Genomic DNA, 19721 nt, shown 5'->3' on the forward strand with positions numbered 1-19721 from the left:
GTTATATCTCATATTGGTGTGTGATGATGTGTTACTTTTTCTTAATATTTAAAGAAACGTTTGTGTTCACATAAACATACTTTACACTCAGAAGAACAGTGGTTCTGTGATGCTGTTATGTTCTTCCTGGTGCTGATACCAGTCATACACGTATTCGTTTAATCCATGCAGTAGTGACAGAACTCATCTGCTTGCGCCAGTTTCTTCTGTATATTCACATTTTTGTGCTTTTTGTGTCTTTTCATCGTTGCTCCTTCTTTCACTCACCGGACATTCTTGTCACTTTGTGTTCCGTGTCGAGCAGGTCTAATTGCGCATTTGTATGCCCATCCTTCCCATAATCCTTCCGCTGTAGGCCCTCTGGAGCTGGCCAACGCTCTGGCAGCTTGCTGCCTGTCCTCGCGGCTTTCCTCGCAGCATCGCCAGTGGGGTGCTCAGCAATTAGTTCGCACTCTGGCCGCCCACGACCGCGACAACAACCAGAGCCGTCCGCAGACTTTTGCTGACATGGCAGGGGACCTGCGAAAGTGCTCCTTTATCAAACTAGAGGCTCACCAGAGCAGGGTCGGTAGTTTGGTCTTTCTCTGTATTATACAGTGAGGTTGTTTGCACCATTTCTGTTTGGTGGTTAAAATAATCCTCTTGTTGCTTCAGGTCATCACGTGTGGTTGGTGCAGTAAGAAAGGCCTTTTGGCTACCAGTGGCAATGACGGGACGGTCAGAGTATGGAACGTAACCAAGAGCCAGTACACCCTCCAGCAGACCTGCGTCTTCAATAAGGAGTAAGTTTGTTTTTTTAAGGATCCCACAGCTAAACAGAGACATCTTGCTGTAATTGGTCCAGTTTGTATTTATTTTCCCCAATAAATCTGTTTTCTCCATCAGAAACTCAGTTACCAGTTTGAGAATTAAGATGCCTTTTAACGATCCCTGTGGGACAAATGTTTTTGGTTTGTTACTCAAGGAATCGAACCAACCTGACCTTTGGCAGTTTGCTAAGGCAGGTCCTGAAGGCTCCTGTCCCATGAGCCTCTTTTACAGAATCACACATCATTCCTTACAAAAGAAAAAAATAGTTTTCATCACTTTAGATGAGACTTTACATAAGTTTGAGTGCTCCCAAAGGTGTCAGACACTTCAATAGTTCTAACTTTGTTTTTTATGTTATCTTTCACTAGTGACGACTCTTTGGAGGAGGGAATGTCTGGTTTGGGGTCTCCCAGCGATCCTTGCCTGTCACCTCTTGCATGGAGTGTCACTGGAAAGTATCTCGCCTCTGCCATGGAGAAAATGGTCAACATCTGGCAAGTTAATGGTAAAGAGTTCATTTTGTCCAGTCTTCTCTGGGGGTCATTGAATATGTTAATGATGAGCTTCACTGAGTTTTGCAGGACTTGTTTCACTATAATCTGTGGCTCACCTCGTATTATCAGTGACCAGTGTTGGTCAAGTTACTTGAAAAAAGTAATCAGTAACTAATTACTGATTACTTCCTCCAAAAAGTAATCCCGTTACTTTACTGATTACTTATTTTCAAAAGTAATTAGTTACTTAGTTACTTAGTTACTTTTTAAAAACACGATTTACAACCTGAATAGGTGATAAAGTGATAGATCTTTCAGCCCAATTCTACTTTTTCTGCATAATCATCATACAAAATGTAATCAAATGGAAAAGTCTCTTTTTAAAACTTGTTTTATTAGTTTTAATCTTTTAACTTTATGCATCAAGCAAAAATTTAATTATCTGCAACATTCTCTGACTGGAAGAAATTAGTTTAACATTTAAACTTATTTTCTGCACATTCCAGCTCATAAAATAAAATATTTTGTGTGTTTACACTCAGTCTTTCAAATAGATGCTTTCTTAAAAAAGTTGATACATTGTGGCAACAAAGAATGGAGGAAAAACCAAAAGCCAACTGAGGCTGGTTCCTTGTTCTGATGTGTAGCCTCAGTGAGCTCAGCCTAGTGCCTGGGTGGAGCTCTGACTGATGTGTCTGTGAGGTGCAGATGGGTGGAGGTGGGTTGCATGAATGAGAGTCTGAAAGTGAGAGTAACAGAGAGCACAGATTTAAACTACGCAAAGTGGAGGCTGGTTGGCTCAAAGAAGGCAGGCAGGAAGATGATTGGACAAGAATACTGATGGCAGTGTTGAGATCGACAGCGATGGAAGCAGTAGTGATGTAGACAACAGCAGACCAACACCCAGGACAGCAGGCAGGTGACTGATTACATTATTGAACTTATGCAAAAACGTCATCGTGATGCCAGGAAAATACAGGAAGCGTTACTGGAAAGGAACGAAAGGCCTGAAGTTTCCAGGTACTGTCTGGACTTGAACCTAACCTGAAAATAGCGGTGCACTATTGCTCCTCATCCAAGCGGGTGGAGGTTGAACATCAAAAAAACAAAAAAGGAAAGGTTTTACAGGTGGGGGCCACTGAAATTTTAACCTCGTCTTTTTTTTTTTAACATAATTTTGCATTTGCATAAAAAGAAGCAGTTCATGCTTTCTTAACCCTTTAAGACCTACCATAGAACCAAGTCTGCCAGAGCTTATATTACATGTTTACATGCTGTGGAGCCATTTTTGGGAGCATTTCAAGTTGCTATACATCAATACAACCATTATAGCCCAGATTTTAATAATATGTCTGCATTAAGTGCATAGTAATTACATAAATTGCAAAAAAAAAGTGCAATAAACAATAAACTAAACTACAAAAAAATTGAAAATCGTTCTTTTAACATATATTTCTAGTTAGAGAAATTTAAGAGGCTTATCCCTCAAAACTGTAAATACAAAAAAGTTGCACAAAATAGTTTCCCACCACAGGAAATTTATTTTGAGTGTCTTCATAGTTTTATTTTTGAAATACACCAATTTTTATACACTGCAGGAAAAACGAAAATAAATATTATAATGCAAATTTGCAAAAAAGCAGCATATGCATCAAAATAAACTATTTCCAGCAGTGCAATATGAGTCCTAAGCATCCCAGAAACCACACAGAAAGTCATAAAGTCAAAGATAACTTTTAAAAAACACCAGTATAGGCTCATGAGGCCCTGATGGTAAAAAACTACATTTCCGCAAAAATGACGTCACTTCCGGTTTCGGGCAGGTCATGGCGGACATGCGATAGTTCACGCTGATGGACGTAGGAAGTGTTATGAACAGCTGATCGGATTGGCAAAGCGTGTTTCTGGAATATTGTGTTTTTGTTGCTGCAAACGCTTTTTATGCAGTTTTTGCAAAGCTATATGTGGAAGGAAACTGTGACCGAGGACAAGCTGATGGCATAAGATGTAAGTACAACTCCTCCGGTTTCACATGCAAAAAAAATTATGTCGCTAGCTCACGTGGTTGCAGAGCTACCGGGATTTAAAAATAGTTACGCAAAACAGAGCGTGCTGCTCTGACCGGCTTTAAAGGGTTAATGAAGTTGATACATTGTGGCAACAAAGAATGGAGGAAAAAGCAAAGGCCAACTGAGGCTGGTTCCTTGTTCTGATCTGTAGCCTCAGTGAGCTCAGCCTAGTGCCACATGAATCGATTCTTCAAAGTTCTTGTCATCATCCATCTCACAGTGAAGGGAAGAACGGAAACTACAGTCACCAGGCTCACGCCAAGGCTGCAGTGTTGGAGTTTGTCCAACTGTATAAGCAGGAAGCTCTCATGTTCCTTCACAGACAGCTGAAAGACATCAGAACCCCGATATAAAATACCTAAAAGGAACATTAAAATCAAGTACACTTGGGCATTTGTCAATATAAGTATGATATATCTTATGCAAAATGTCATCATGGATCTGCTTTCATTGTCTCCAAGGTGGTAAAGGGCTTTTGGATGTGCAGCCTCACTGGGTGTCTGCACTAACTTGGCCTGAAGAGGAAGCAGAGTCCTTGTGGTGTGGGGAGCCCAAAGACATGCTGCTGGTGGGTCGAATGGATGGATCACTGGGTCTCATCGAGGTGCTGGACTCTTCTGGTATGCACCGCACAGAGCTGGAACACTGCTACAGGAAAGACGGTATGAGAGTTTTATTTCAGGTTCAACCACATCTTTGATATTTATTTGTGTAACTGAAAGAAAAACAGAAGGTTTTTTCTCCTTTAGTGGCAATAATGCACATTGCCTGGTACAGTGAAGACAAGCCTTTTGCCGTTGGCTACGCAGATGGAAAGCTGCTGATTGGATCCAAAGAACCTTTGGATAAAGGAGCCATTGTTGTCATTGATGCACACAAGGTGGAGTCATTTTGTCTTTCTGTTTATGTTGTGATTCTTTCATTTAAATTTCAAAAAGAGAGAGCTGTTTTACTGTCAGCTCGATGGATTAGATGTACATTTATAGCTGACAGCGATTCCAAATCTTTTTGTCAGGAGTCGATCAGCAGCATGAAGTGGAGTCCAACGGGTCAGATGCTGCTGACGTGTGCTAAAGAGGAGACTGTGAAACTGTGGGCCAATCCAGACTCCTGCTCTGACACCGGCTCTGGCTGGCACTGCCTACAGAGCCTTAGATACCCCTCCTTGGTTAATGGTGTGGCCTGGTGCAGCTTGCCTGGATGCAGTCCGAAGCCCCTCGGCATGTTCGCCGTGTACGTTGACCTTGAATGTGCCCTCTGTTTTGTTTTGTTTTTGTTATTTCTCCACACAAAATGATTATTTTGAGGAACAAAAGTTTTTATGGGTCATTATGCTTTTCAGATGCTGCCAGAATGGTCTGGTCTCTGTCTGGACTGTTCCTCAAGACATTTCAAACTTCACAGACTCCTGTTCCTCTGAGTCAGAAGGATGGTGGGAGAATGAAGCCAAACCCAAATTAATGGTATTTGTGTGTTTTAACTTCTACTGTAAAAGCACTTTAGCCAAAGTCATCCAGTCGCAGCTGAGTTTCTTTTGCTTTACTTTTGAGCAATAATTTAATGTATTGTTCAACCTCAATGTGCTATCATTGATGTGCAGCAGTCCACCCGATGGTCAGAAGATGGAGCAGTTTGTGTGTTCCAGCTAAAGGGCCACATCACTCCAGTAAGAACACTGGCTTTCAGTCCTGATGGTCTGGCCCTGGCATCTGGAGGAGTGGGAGGCCTCATGAACATCTGGTCCCTGCGGGTAAGAAACAGACATATACACACAGATGGAGATGAAGGCACATAGTTCATATGTAAATAATAGGGGTGCAACGATACACAAAATTCACGGTTCGATATTTTTTTGATACAAAAAAATGTTCATGCCTTTTTAATTTGTCATTTATTAAAATTATAAATATATATTTTAACTCAAAAGTACAGTTTTTAAATTTAATGTTGCTGAAACAACAAAGTAATAAAAAAATAAATCTATCTGATCGAGGAATCGCTCATCTTTGGAAAAGAGAGTTTATTACAGAGAAATGTCTCTTTCCAAAATAAAAGCTATACTATACGCTTCTTCTGGGCTATATTCTCAGCAGCATATTAAACATATCAGGTCCCCATAAGGAGAATCATGTGCTAACAGCTGTCTAAATGACTCGGGTAAAGTTTGTAGCATGCGTGTTTGTTGTTTTTGTCTGCTTCCACTTGTCTTTGCACGAGGATGATGTCGGAGTAAATGTGCAGTCATATTCGTTGTGTTCCCACTAGTGCTGTCAGCGTTAATCTGAAATGACGTTAACGCCACAACACGGCAAATCTCTGTTAACGGGCTACCGCGGATCGCCCCGTGCGTGGGGCTGGACGGCCAACACGTTAACGAGCTAACTGCGCTAACACACTAGTTCCCACCAATGTAATTGAGCATTGCGTGGCACATCCGACATACTGTTTTACTTTAGTCCATGACGCGCTTACCTTCAGGGTCATACGTCACATGAAGACCAAAATAGTTCCAAACGCCAGATCTGAATGAGGGTGGGGGAGGTTCAATTTGCCATGTTGCAACGAGTTTAGCTTCTATCTTGCTAGCTTGCCCTGCGCTCGGTGAATCTGTGTTCGACTACTCCGCCTAGGCTGCACTGTGGAGCGCAGATCCACTGAGCTCTCAACACAGACAGCATCGTCAGAAGGAAAGTTGATAAAATAAATCAACTTTCCTAAAATAAAAATTTTGTATTGTTCGATACATATGTGTACCGAACTGAACGCACTGTATCGAACGGTTCAATATCGATACGAGTATCGTTGCACCCCTACTAAATACTGTAAGTACACACACAGATGACTGGAAATATGTAGATGGAAAGAACACGTGACACTTAATTACACTGGTGAATGAAGCTGCTGTTTATAGTGACACTGAATGGCTTTCCACTGAACACACTGTGTGTGTGTGTCCATTTCCAACAGGATGGCTCAGTACTCCAGACTGTAGTAGCTGGGTCAGGGGCTGTCCAGAACATTGTCTGGGTCTCAGATGTGGGCGTGGCCGTCTGCTCCAACAGGTCAAAGGCAAGTTGTCTCATTTGACTTCATCATCTCCGTCATTTTGTATGATTGTATTTGTCCTCAGTTAAGCTTCATTTGCCTTTTGTATGGTTTGATTTCCAGGATGTGTTGGTTGTGAACTGCTCCAAAGAGTTCATGGCATCTAACCACGTGCTGGCCACCTGCCGCACGGCTTTGAAGAAGCAAGGTGTGGTCGGCCTCAACTTGGCACCCTGCATGAGAGCTTTCCTGGAGAGACTGCCTGTCATGTTGCAGGAGCAGTATGCCTATGAGAAGGTAAAGGGAGATATGACATAGCCCCTACTAGAAGTCAGAGTTTGTACTAGATGATTATATCAGCATGTTTCTCTATTTGTGTTGGAGAACTCTATGAGAAAAAATAAAAGCCAATCCAAGCAAACTTGAACTATTCATGACAGATTAATAGTATTCGACACTAATACTGGCTCTCTTTGTTCTCTACTTCCAGCCCCATGTTGTCTGCGGGGAGCAGCTTGTCCACAGCCCGTACATGCAGTGCCTTGCCTCTCTGGCTGTGGGTCTCCATCTGGACCAGCTTCTGTGCCGTCCCCCTGTGCCGCCCCACCTTCGACACTGCCCACCTGAGTCTGGCATCGCTGTATGGAGCGCCAGTGAGTGGGCGTGGTTGGACTGTTTCTCCACCACAGTAAAGGCGGCAGAGGCTCTTGCTCGAGGTGCAGCCTTCCCCGAGTCCTTCTCCGTTCCTGACCTGGAACCCGTGCCTAAAGATGAGATGGCTCTGCTCCTGGTGAGCAAAGCTGATGAAACTGTCATTTATAATGTAATTAAAACCTGTGCAGCTCATAACAGCAGCCTCTGCTTTTATTTCTACAGGACAACAGTAAATGGTCAGCTAGTATGGATGAACAGATCATGTCATGGGCCACCTCCAGGCCAGAGGTAATTTTGACAGTTCAATTCAATTCAATTCAATTTTATTTATATAGCGCCAAATCACAACAAAAGTCGCCTCAAGGCGCTTCATAGATACAGAGAAAAACCCAACAATCATATGACCCCCTATGAGCAGCACTTTGGCGACAGTGGGAAGGAAAAACTCCCTTTTAACAGGAAGAAACCTCCAGCAGAACCAGGCTCAGGGAGGGGCGGGGCCATCTGCTGTGATTGGTTGGGGTGAGAGAAGGAAGACAGGATAAAGACATGCTGTGGAAGAGAGACAGAGGTTAATAACAGATATGATTCAATGCAGAGAGGTCTGTTAACACATAGTGAGTGAGAAAGGAAAAACTCAATGCATCATGGGAATCCCCCGGCAGCCTACATCCATTGCAGCATAACTAAGGGAGGATTCAGGGTCACCTGGTCCAGCCCTAACTATATGCTTTAGCAAAAAGGAAAGTTTGAAGCCTAATCTTGAAAGTAGAGATAGTGTCTGTCTCCTGAATCCAAACTGGAAGCTGGTTCCACAGAAGAGGGGCCTGAAAACTGAAGGCTCTCCCTCCCATTCTACTTTTAAATACTCTAGGAACAACAAGTAGGCCTGCAGAGCGGGAGTTTAGGTGAAATAAATGGTTCCCCCAATACTCAGAACAGCCAGCAGTCCACCCAGTTACACACTGCCTCTGCTTTGTTGTTCCAAAAAGTGATTTCAGATGTTTCTGTATAGTTTTTATGTCTTTAACTATACTGATAAATAATGTGTAGTCAGCAGGAGTTACAGGGGCAGATAAAGTACAACGTGTTTTGCAAGTATCTTTATGATTGCAGTATTGCACCTACTCTATCTTCTGCATTATAATCAGTACTTATGGTTTTGTTTACAGCTAAAATATCTTTATAGAACTGTTATGTTTGTTTCTGCTGCTATAGATGATATAAAAGTCACTTTGCCCAAAACCGATTGCAGAGTTTACCGTGCGATGATCAAAATGAGCTGATGGCAATCAAGAGATATATATTTAACAGATTTTAGATCACCAAGTCAGTTACAATAGTTTAAATTGTGGAAATCACTTTTTGGTGTGACCTGTTCAGCCCTCCCTTTTTTATCCAACTACAGTCCTCTAAATATCTATTTATTTAGGTACAAGTGATCATAACTTTGTTTCTTTAGCCATCGGCGTAAAAGGCTGATGCGGTGCTGCTGTCACGCTGCGAGCAGGCAGCGAAGCAATGTGGAAGTAATGTAGTAATGTAGGAGTTTGAAACTGAAACCATAGGTGTCTACTAAAAATCTTAGATGAATTAGAATTTCAGTGAAGTCGACCTCAAGATCAAGGTCAGAGGTCAAGTTTTCTGAAATTCTGGTAACTTGACAACAAGGCAACATAGGATGTTGAAATTGATACCTCGGGTTCATCTGCTACTAATGCCTCTGACTGCAGAAAGAGAGCAAGAGGTCATTGTGAAACAGTAAGACAGTCACAGAATATTTGCTCTTTTTTTGGGTAAAATGGTGTAAAAAGTGTCTCAATCAGCCAAAATCAACATTAACAACAGTGAGCTTAACTGAAGGGTGATGGTGAGTAAGAGGGATGTCAGGCCAGGTGAGAAGGTGGATATTACATCTGGTTTTAACCCAATTCTTTTCTTCCATTTTTCATGTCTGGGTTCATGATCAGGACTGGCACCTCGGTGGGAAATGTGACGTGTTTCTGTGGGGTGCAGGGCGACACGGTCAGCTAGCCGAGGCTGGACGAAATATCCTCGTTCCAACCATTGCCCCTTCCTTCTCTCAGGCACAGCAGGTACATAGACATAAACCACTGGACATATTGTTTTGTGAACTTTGTTTCTATAATCAAAACAGCAGCGTGAGCTGTATTTTATTTCTACCTGTGATTACTCGTTCACATTCTCGGTTCTTGTAGGTGGTGTGTGGGCAGAATTGCACCTTTGTGATCCAGCCCAACGGCACCGTGTTGGCCTGTGGAGAGGGGAGCTATGGCCGCCTGGGACAAGGCAACTCAGATGACCTGCATGTCCTTACGGTCATCTCAGCTCTTCAAGGTGACATGACAACACCTGTACACAAGCAAAAGTAACAAACAAACAGGCACAAAACCAGTTGACTGTAGCAGAACGCTTAACGGCTAAAAGGCAAATTACTCGTGGTAGCTGGTGTGCACGAAATATAGAGCTAAAGGAACATTTGGTCAGCGGATTGGTAACATAAACCCTGTCATGTGCTTTTCGTTCTTACCAGGTTTTGTTGTGACCCAGTTGGTTACATCTTGTGGCAGTGACGGTCACTCCATGGCTCTGACAGAGAGCGGCGAGGTGTTCAGCTGGGGAGACGGCGACTACGGCAAGCTTGGACATGGAAACAGTGACCGCCAGCGACGACCCCGACAGATTGAGGCTCTGCAAGGAGAGGAGGTGGTCCAGGTAAGTCTCCACCCTCCTTAAAAATATATTTCATTTAGTGCTGTCAGTGTTAATCTCGTTAAAATGACATTAAAGCCATTACTGCATTAACGGTTATGGGGGGGAATGCACGGCATTAATACGTTAGCGCAGTTAGCTAATCAATGCGTTAGTGCCGAAGAGAACCTCGCATGGGGCGATCCGTGTTAACTCGCTAACAGATTTACCGTGTTAATGCGGTTATGGCATTAACGCCATTTTAACAAGATTAATGCTGACAGCACTGATTTTATTCAATTCCACAGTACCCAAAAAAATCATGCAGGATATATACAGAGGGCTGAATTCTACGGAGCCCCTCTGATGACATGGTCCAAAAAATAAATAAATTGTGGCCACAAAATACTACTTCGTGCCCTCGAAATGGGTATAACGTGCGCACGAAATGCTAATTTGTGGGCACGAATTGGGTATAACGTGGCAACGAAATAGATAACGTGCGCACATCATATTGATACAATTCCTGGACAGCTGCGTAGAGACATAAGCATAAGAGTAGGCTAAACCATGGCCAGAGACAGTATGATTGAGTTTTATTTTTGTCATGGTCTGCGTGGCAGACCGTGGGTGTGTGGAAGGAGGACTCAAAATGCGGAACTCTGTGCGATTAATGCAGTGTGTTTATTTACAGTGAAGTAAACAATACACAATAATAAATCCCCCTGCGTTTCCAACTCCCGTGCTGTGTCTCCGCTCCCGTGAAAGTTGTGCTCGCTGCTCTCCCGTTCCCGCACTCCTGCTGGAAAATCCACAGAGGAAGCTGTTAACACACAACTACAAAGCGACAGACTCGCTTTTGCTGGGAACACTGACGGGTAGTCACTCAACGATCCAGCGTCGAGGAGCTCTCAGCCACACTGCTTTGTAGCTCCCCCGACGAGGCTTGATCGGCCCCAGGTGTGTGTGAGGATCCTTGGGTGTGACCGGTCAGCTGGCAGGGCCACACCCACCAGGCCTGAAGGTGCCTGTGACGACCGCACCTACCTACCCACCCATCCACACACACACACTTGCCAATACACAAACATGGAACGCAGGAACAGCAGCAGTGCAGAACACACACACATAATATAATAAGTCCACAACTGTTCAGGGACTCTCGGTCACTCAGACTCAGATCCCTGACAATTTTAGGTTGGGAATGAGCTACAAATGCATTTTGAAAAGCCTGGCACTGCAAGGAACCATTATTATGGAGAAAATTTTAAACAGGATATTGAGAGCCCAGTTGCTTTGCAGACGTAAGTACGACCTGGACGCTGGGATAGATTTTATTGTCAGTCAACTGCAAGGGCCTGGGAAGGATCACGGTTATTGGTCAAGTGTTTCGTGCCCGCAAATTAGCATTTCGTGCGCACGTTATACCTATTTCGTGGCCTCGAAATAGTATTTCGTGGGCACAAATAAGTATTTCGAGGGCACGAAGTAGTATTTTGTGGCCACAATTTATTTATTTTTTGGACCATGTCATCAGAGGGGCTCCGTAGAATTCAGACGATGTGACAGGGTATAAATTTATTGGTACTCACTAGTTTGTAAGGTCTGCCTTATAAATATAAGTAAATATGTATACTGTATATATTACATGTATCTAAATGTATCAACAAAATGGAATTAAATTGAATAGTTTGTATATCCATGTGCTGTGGGATGTCCTCCAAGATCTGTACCTGGGTGTGACTGAGCTCTTGGAGAGACAACCTGAGGTTCAGATAGACTAAAACATAATATCTCAGAGGTGTAATACTGGATTTAGGTTATGCGAGCGTGGGGGCCAGTCAATGGCAGTTCATCCTCTGGGAACAGCCTGCTCTCTCATACTGTCTGCACATGAGACTTGACATCATCATGCACCCAGAGGAACCAGCACCCACCACACTAAAAAGTCCCGTCTTCATCTGTCAGTGGCTTCCACCTGTGAAGCTGGGATGTTCTCAAAGCGTGTATACAACATGCCTCATTCGCCCCATTCACACCCACTCCTAGAAGCACTTCTAAACTCAAGTGCAAACTAACCAACATTCACACACCAATGAACGCCTTGGAGGGCAACTTGGGGTTAGTATCTTGCCCGAGGATATTTGGCACGAACCACCAACCTTCCAATCAGTAGCTGATCTGCTCTACCACCTGAGCCACAGCCACCCTGTTGTTGATTTTATTAACACAAAAACATCCATTAATCAGATTGGTATTCCAGATGTTATACTCTGGCTAGAGTCTCCTTAAGAAGTGTTCTTTTAATCTTTTTTGAGCGGTGTACAGTGTAATTCTGTGGGAAACAATAAAACTCAACATGTTTGCCTACTTTGAGCCAAAAAACATTTTAAAAGTTTTTCTCTTGAAGGTTAGACTTCCAACACTATCTTTGCTGTTGCAGAATTCTGTCATATATCTATTAAGGTTTCTCTGGGTCACGCTTCTCCTCCATATTCTGCACACCTTTATTAACAAGAACATCATAGAGATAGGCAGTTTCAGTTACAATGCTCTTTGCTTTCTTCACTCTTTAGATGTCTTGCGGGTTCAAACATTCGGCCGTAGTCACAGCTGATGGGAAGCTTTTCACTTTTGGTAATGGTGATTATGGAAGACTAGGGCTGGGGAACACCTCAAACAAGAAGCTGCCAGAGAAGGTCACTGCTCTGGAGGGCTACCATGTAGGACAGGTAAGACGTTCATTACTGTTACAGTTGGTGTCTGTGAAATGCTTGGATACGCGGCACATTCAGAGGATTTCTGGACTGTTACACTGTTACTGTTTTCTATACTGGAGAACAATATGAAGACATCAATCGTCATGTGTCCACTGGTGCTATATGCTGATTGTGGACATTCAAAAAAACACTGTGAAATAAATATTTCAGTGGTTCTTATATAGAGCTTTTCTACTCTGCCTGAGCACTCAAAGGGCTCATACAAGCACATGCTTTCTGTTTAACACTCACACGTTTACACAGTGTTGTGCCCAAAGGATATTTGGCATACAGACTGGAGCTGAGGAAGCTACCAACCTTCCAACCCCATCAGCTAATTTTTTAAGGTTTTACAGTAATCTGATTGTGCTCTAGGTGTTGTGACATTTCTGGTTGCTGGAACTACTTTGGGGCAGTTTTGAGTTCTAATTGTTTTGATTATTTTCAGCTGTCCAGCCTTATCTTAGCTATTGATAGTTGTTGTTGTCGTGTGCTCCCTCCTCAGGTGGCTTGTGGTTTGAACCACACTTTAGTTGTCTCTGCTGATGGAATGATGGTTTGGGCCTTTGGCGATGGAGACTATGGGAAACTGGGACTTGGGAATTCCACAGCCAAGTCCTCACCTCAGGTACCTGCTGCATTGTGATGCCTGAACAATGAACTGAAGTTAATCTGTTGGCCTATCAAACAGTGAAACTGTTTGTGACCCTGATCTGTTTTGAAATCCTTAGAAAGTGGACGTGCTGTGTGGGATTGGTATAAAAAAAGTAGCCTGTGGAACTCAGTTTTCCGTGGCTTTAACCAAAGATGGCAAGGTTTTCACGTTTGGCCAAGGTAAGCTTTACTTATTCCAGGTTTAAAAACAAAGTTAATCTATAACTGCCTTAAATCTGCATTCTTGTTAAAGGCCAGTCTGTAGGCAAATGTTCTTATAGCTCACTTGATCAACGACTTCATAAAACATTTTGCTGAGGAGTTTGAGTTCTCAGCCTTTCTCTCACCCACGTTGGAGTCGACCAAAGACAGACCTAGCTGCCATGTAGGGCTGCCACAAACGATTATTTTGATAGTCGACTCAATCAGATCATCATCCATTGGACGTAAAACCTACAGCTTATTGCACCAGCAGCATCTGCTCTTATATAACTATCATTAGCTTACAGCTTTAAGTGTTTAAGGTATGTGCTAACTAAAAATAAAGACAAGATGATAGTTTATTAAATTTTAATGAAATTTGAAGATTGTTTCGGTGAAGTTTAATAAACTCCTTTCTATCTAAAATATAACAGGACACCGGAGTAAATTCTCGAGCATCTCACACTTCTGATAATCAGCTGTCTGCTTGACGTTTATTCAGCTGTGTAAAAACTATAACTTTAATCTCAGCCAAACCGATTTACTCAGGAACAAATAAAATACTGAAAAAAGCCAAACAATAACATTTTTAAGTTATCTAAGTGACTTATATATCATGTTTAACCTGAGTAGCGAAAGATGGCGGTTTGAAAACGATTTGCCGGGAGTCCGGTGTTCTCACGGCTCTAGTGAGCCTAGCCCCCGGCTAGCTATCGAGCTAGTGGGTAACAGACGTCTCCGAAAACGTCGGAGCGCTTTTGAAAATATGTGGTGTCTTGATAAACTGAGCAGATATTTGAGGTTTACACAGCTACATTCTCGCCTGAAAATATGTTAAACGTTTATTTTGTGACCCAGAAAGAATAATAAGAGTAATATTAAAACTAACTAGCTGCCGCCATTGTTGGAAACTGAGCTGGGCTGCGCTATGAATTCTGGGACACAGCTTCTTCTTCTTCTTCGGGGTTTAACGGCAGCTGGCATCCTTGTACATGCAGTGCTGCCATCTTCTGTTTCAGTCCGTTATTACACTCTTAAATCCTACTACTTATTCCTGCGTCTTTTGTGATCTTACAAAGCTTCAAACGACGCATCGACTATTAAATCAGTCGTCGACGATTTTAATAGTCGACGTAATCGTGACTAGTCGACTAATCGTGGCAGCCCTACTGCCATGTCGCCCATATTAGCTAATACCTGGGCTTTTATTTTGTTTATTTAATTTTTATTTGAGACTCCCTTTCTCATTACAAGATCTGTTTCAGACAAGCATACTAAAATGGTGAAAATTGTCCAAGATTTACAAAATCACATTAGAAAATTCCCAGTGACAGATTCATAAAATCGTTTATAGATCTTTTAAACTCTACAAGCGATGCCATCTGAGAGAGCTGCACTGTAATGTGGTCCATGGTGACAGGGCAGGAAATGAGGAGGCCTTTTTTCCAAGCTCTGCACGAACTGATGGAACAGTGAATAGACGAGAAAATGATTTATAGATATACCAATCAGCCAGAGAAAGTTGATGTGTTAAAGGTTTACAGCCAGTTAAATATCTTAATGCCTCATGATAAACTGAGAGTGAGCAGGAGGGCTGATGAATGATACCTTAAACCCAGAGGGTGGCAGCAGGAGAAAAATCATCTGTTTGTGAAAAAGTACCCCAACTTCAGCCTCAGTTTCTTTAACAGGTGGTCAGTATGTGACTTAAAAGACTGTCATTGATCACAGCATTTAAGTATTTGCAGAAGCCCACAGGTTTAATAGAAGTACTCTAAGTCCTGTCTTTCTATTGTTTAGAACAACATGACCGTGTTTTTTTCTGCATTTAAAAAGCAGCAGTGAGATGAAACAGCTGTGACTGCACACACCCAAAGCTAAATGTGATTGTGCAAAAACCATGTTGATGGTATTAATGCAAAAATAATAATGTACGCCCTGAGATAGAAACCTCTGTTAGTGACATTATGGTGGTCTATAAACTCCATAAGACAAAACTGAAACCACCAAACCCCTCAGTCCCATTTCTCTTATTTTATATGGGATATTAATAACACAATAATCTATAATCATATTAATGAATGTTAGTGAAAACAGTAGTTTATTATATAACATATTAAAATGAGTGTGATATTTAGATTTGGCCATTAGTGGTTTTAACACTGATTATGACAATTACACAATTGACATGAAGTCCAAGTGAGATTTTTTCCGTGCCATATTATTCAAATATATTTTTACCTTTTCTGTTGAAGACCGCCTAATTGGCTTGCCAGAAGGTCGAGCCAGGAACCACAACCGGCCCCAACAGGTACCAGGTCTCTCAGGGATCCACATCCAGGATGTCGCTGTAGGAGCTGAACACACTCTGGTACTCTCCTCCACAGGAGATGTTTACACCTGGGGCAGCAACTCGGAGGGACAGGTAACATGCATACAATGCTTGTGGGAACATAAGTGTCAAAGTCTCAATAAGACTGTTTGCTGCTTGTCTTATTTGAAGTAAATGGATTTACTGAAAATGTAGCCTTGTCATCTATCTTATATTACACACATAGAGAGCCTTGTGACACACAATCTGGTCGTTAAGTGATGACGTGACGAATCCTACTTCCGGGCCTAAAGTAGTCTGTGTTTAATATGCTTTTGTGTTGTTAACATGTTTAATGTTTTGTATTTTCTTCTATTTAATCTCAAAAAGCTCCTAAAACAGTCAGTGATCACTGTTGACCTCCCTCGGCTTTTATTACTGCTAATCATTTATTTAAGCTCAGTTTTTAAAACCTTAGGATGTAACTACAGCCCAGCCCATGCAGCAGTATATGAATGACTAACCTCGTATTGTGGATGGATTATCTCAGTTGTTCTCCTGGCTGAAGTTTGGTCCGTTTACAGCATCCTGCCATGCGATTACATTTGTTCCTGACCACCGAGAACACTCACGTTAACTTTTATCGAGTGGAAAAAAAGTTAGCTTGTTTATATTATGCTAACATAGCTGTGTCGCTAGCGGTCATGTAGCACATCATTATATACCAGCTAGCCAAATTTCAGTAACCCTACAAACGTCACTGCTGTTTAGTTTTCTGTCTTCATTTATGTTGGAAGTGATAACAGAGCTGTACGTTTGAATTTGTTTCCAAAACCCCGCAGTCAGGACATGCTATATTGTATTTAGCTAGAAGCTAGCGAGCTAACTTCCTGCTAACTTCTAACTCCGTTAAATGTCATAAATTCTGTTTTCATGGATGCCTGGATGTTAAACTCAATTGTTACACCTGGTAGAGCAGAACGCTGATCATTTTATTAAAGATGAAAGACTTTAGACAGTTTTTCAACTCTCAGTAATGCCATAGTGATCGTTTGATATATGAACCTGCAGCGGAGTTTAGGCCCAGACACGGCTAGTGACGTCAGACTTTACAACCGGATAGCTAAAATAAAAGGACGAGGACTCAGAAGCAGCCAAAGAAAAGTATCATTCAGACAGATATGATGTGAACCACTCCAAAGCAGAACCAGATGCACCAACCCAATATTTCAGCCCATCAAGGAAAGTATGGTGGTGGACAGTATCAAACGTAGAGTTTAACATCAGAATATTCTCCAGCGTCACTTTGCATTAAAATGACACTGGACACTCAAAGAACAGCAGTTTTAGTAAAATGAGCCCCAGATTGAAATTTCTCAAGCACACTGTCTTTGTTTAACACTGGTGTAATCTGCTTAGTCATAGCCTTTTCTAAACTCTTAGCAATAAATGATAATTTTGAGATTGGTCTGTAAATGCTAAGAAAAAGAAACAGTTGCCCCCAATGAGCAGGGACACTCTCAGTGTTTCAAAGCTCCTAAGAGAAGTCTTTGGCCCGTCCTTGGCCTCTGCACTGACTGGTAGTTTCAATTCAGTTTTATTTATATACCAAATCACAACACAGTCGCCTCAAGGTGCTTTATATAGTGAGGTAAAGACCCTACAACAATACAAACAGAGAAAACCTCAACAAAACTCTACAAGCAAGTGCTTTAGTGACAGTGGGAAGGAAAAACTCTCTTTTAACAGGAAGAAACCTTCAGCAGAACCAGGCTGGTAAATGGACTAGTTCTTATGTAACGCTTTATAGAACTTGAACTTATTCTAGTGAATCTAAGTGCTTCTGTCTTGGAGAGCATTGGAATTAGTATCTTGCCCACAGATATTTGGCGTACAGCGGCCAGGGATCAAACGCAGCACCTGCTCTGAGCTACCGCCCCTTCAGTAGTAGCAGCGATTAGCTGCTCTGCTTCGCACAGGACCTTGACCCAGAATCAGGTCATTTGCAAGATATTTAGCACGAGGTTCTCCACAAATCTGAGTGTGCAACTGGAGAGGGGCGCCTGTCGTCCAGCACAGTCACAGGGCTCAGCCAGCTAGACTAACAAAAGATCCAGAGTGCTACGGCATCACTGAGTCTAAGCAGAATTCCTGCTGTGCCTCTCATACAGTGCAGGATTACTTCTGCAACAACACATCATCAGCAGGGTAAACTAACATTGCATTGTTTGCATTCCTGGCAGAATTGATCTTGAGCTGTTATACACACTTATGTATGTAACTTAAATGTTCTGGTTGGACGTTATTAATGTATGTTGACTTGTGACTGTGTTGTGCAGCTGGGTCTGGGACACACCAACCATGTTAGAGAACCTACACTGGTAACAACGCTGCAAGGCAAGAACATCCATCAGATCTCTGCTGGACGCTGTCATAGTGCAGCGTGGACGGCTCCCTCTGTGCCGCCTCGAGCACCAGGTTACACAGACACACAAAATTCACACAATGCCTCCTGATATTTTGATACTTTCTCCCAGATATCAGATTTCCTGCTGTGCTGCTGGAACTTACAATATACCAGAGCGTAATGGTTTTATTTTCATGTATTATGCTTAGAAACCTGCCTTATAAACCACATGAAAATATGTCAAAGGAATTAGAGACAGAGCTTTGGATGGCTGCCACAACAAACAATAATTATAATAACTGTGACAGCAGAAAATCTAATTTTTGTCGTGAATGAAAAAGTCGACTTTTCTTCCCACACTTCTCAGTGTTCAGGGTGATCATATCTCTGTCTAATCTTCCTCAGGCTCATCTGTACCTCTTCAGCTTGGCCTGCCAGCAGCAGTGCCTCCTCAGTACAATGGACTTAAAGAAGTGAGCATCGAGGCAGTGAGGGCCCGTTTGCGGCTCCTCTACCACTTCTCTGACCTCATGTACTCGTCATGGAGACTGCTCAACCTCAGCCCTAACAACCAGGTGGGCAACGACTACAATAAAAACAAAAGACACTTGTACAGAAAATTTTTAGAAATTTGGTAAAAAATGTGTTGTTAGAATTTGTCAGAATGTCTTACTGTATATTTGATCTACTACAGAAACAGCTTCTGGAAAAACACTGTTAGTTTAGTGCCTCTAACACGTTGACTATAACAAGCTGAAAACACACCCGTAAATGTGAACAGAATGAGAAGAAGAAAATGACTAAACCTAGATTTGTCTTTCCTTTGGTTTGCATCTCCAGCCTCAGTAACTGAAGGCACAGTCCAAACTTTATGCAGTGAAAATGAGCGATGCAGGCTCTGAACACCTTCACCTCATAGCTGAAAGGCTGTAAAGGTGATTGAGTTCAGGGATAAACCCAGAAAAGGTGCATGTTGTACACACTCTTTGGTGTTTATTATGAAGCTCAGATTGGTCAAATGCATCTTAAAGTCTGACATTTGTGTTGTCACTTCTTGCGTTGACTGCACTAGAAGGAGCCAGTCACCTAAACATACAACTAAATTAACACCCCCCTGTCTCAGTCACGCTTTGTGACTTCCTCAGCACACTGTATAAACACTGTGTTTCAGACACACTCTGTCCTGGGGGCAGACCCTTAGTTGGTGAAATTGACCTCTCAGTAGGTTGGTGGCTCTCTCCAGAGTCCTCCGATGGAAATGGTTGCATCGTGGTCAATTGCAGAGAAGAATGAGGGCAGTAAGTCTTCACCCTGGAGGCTAAAAGGTCTACTTTTGCCTCGACAAACAGATCCCACAACTGGCCAAATGTAAAGGGTGTAATATTCATTCCCCCCTCTGGGGTTCCTGCCTGGAGAGAAAGTCCAGCCCCAGCATGTGTGGCTCTCGGAGACAGAAAATGAACAATAAATCATGACAGCAGAGAGTCAGATAGGTTTAACAGTCAAGGGGTACGTGCCCCTGTCTGGGCGTTTATGTAAGAGACCACTGTTGAATTGTCTATCCTGACTAATACATGCTGTCCCAGAACTGGACAAAGAAAGTTG

General features: G+C 42.5%; 1 protein-coding gene across 8 annotated transcripts in view; it reads left to right on the forward strand.

Annotated features, from left to right (window-relative positions):
• The window catches only part of herc1 (HECT and RLD domain containing E3 ubiquitin protein ligase family member 1), a 95044-nt gene that overhangs the window by 62584 nt on the left and 12739 nt on the right, over nt 1–19721 (forward strand). For 6 of the 8 annotated variants that reach the window (XM_085164984.1, XM_085164997.1, XM_085165009.1 and 3 more), the window contains 21 exons: nt 305–564; nt 655–782; nt 1179–1315; nt 3835–4035; nt 4123–4253; nt 4389–4606; nt 4716–4836; nt 4974–5123; nt 6341–6442; nt 6542–6715; nt 6909–7208; nt 7295–7360; nt 9043–9168; nt 9292–9430; nt 9627–9808; nt 12361–12516; nt 13049–13171; nt 13275–13377; nt 15654–15823; nt 18049–18187; nt 18522–18691. In XM_085164984.1, the coding sequence (XP_085021110.1) occupies nt 305–564; nt 655–782; nt 1179–1315; nt 3835–4035; nt 4123–4253; nt 4389–4606; nt 4716–4836; nt 4974–5123; nt 6341–6442; nt 6542–6715; nt 6909–7208; nt 7295–7360; nt 9043–9168; nt 9292–9430; nt 9627–9808; nt 12361–12516; nt 13049–13171; nt 13275–13377; nt 15654–15823; nt 18049–18187; nt 18522–18691 (3296 nt within the window). The remainder of the gene's footprint in view (nt 1–304; nt 565–654; nt 783–1178; nt 1316–3834; nt 4036–4122; nt 4254–4388; nt 4607–4715; nt 4837–4973; nt 5124–6340; nt 6443–6541; nt 6716–6908; nt 7209–7294; nt 7361–9042; nt 9169–9291; nt 9431–9626; nt 9809–12360; nt 12517–13048; nt 13172–13274; nt 13378–15653; nt 15824–18048; nt 18188–18521; nt 18692–19721) is intronic. The other 2 variants (XM_085165016.1, XM_085165033.1) reach the window with 1 other exon arrangement.

Source organism: Neolamprologus multifasciatus, chromosome 1 (genome assembly GCF_963576455.1).
Source record: "Neolamprologus multifasciatus chromosome 1, fNeoMul1.2, whole genome shotgun sequence".
Lineage (NCBI taxonomy): Eukaryota > Metazoa > Chordata > Actinopteri > Cichliformes > Cichlidae > Neolamprologus > Neolamprologus multifasciatus.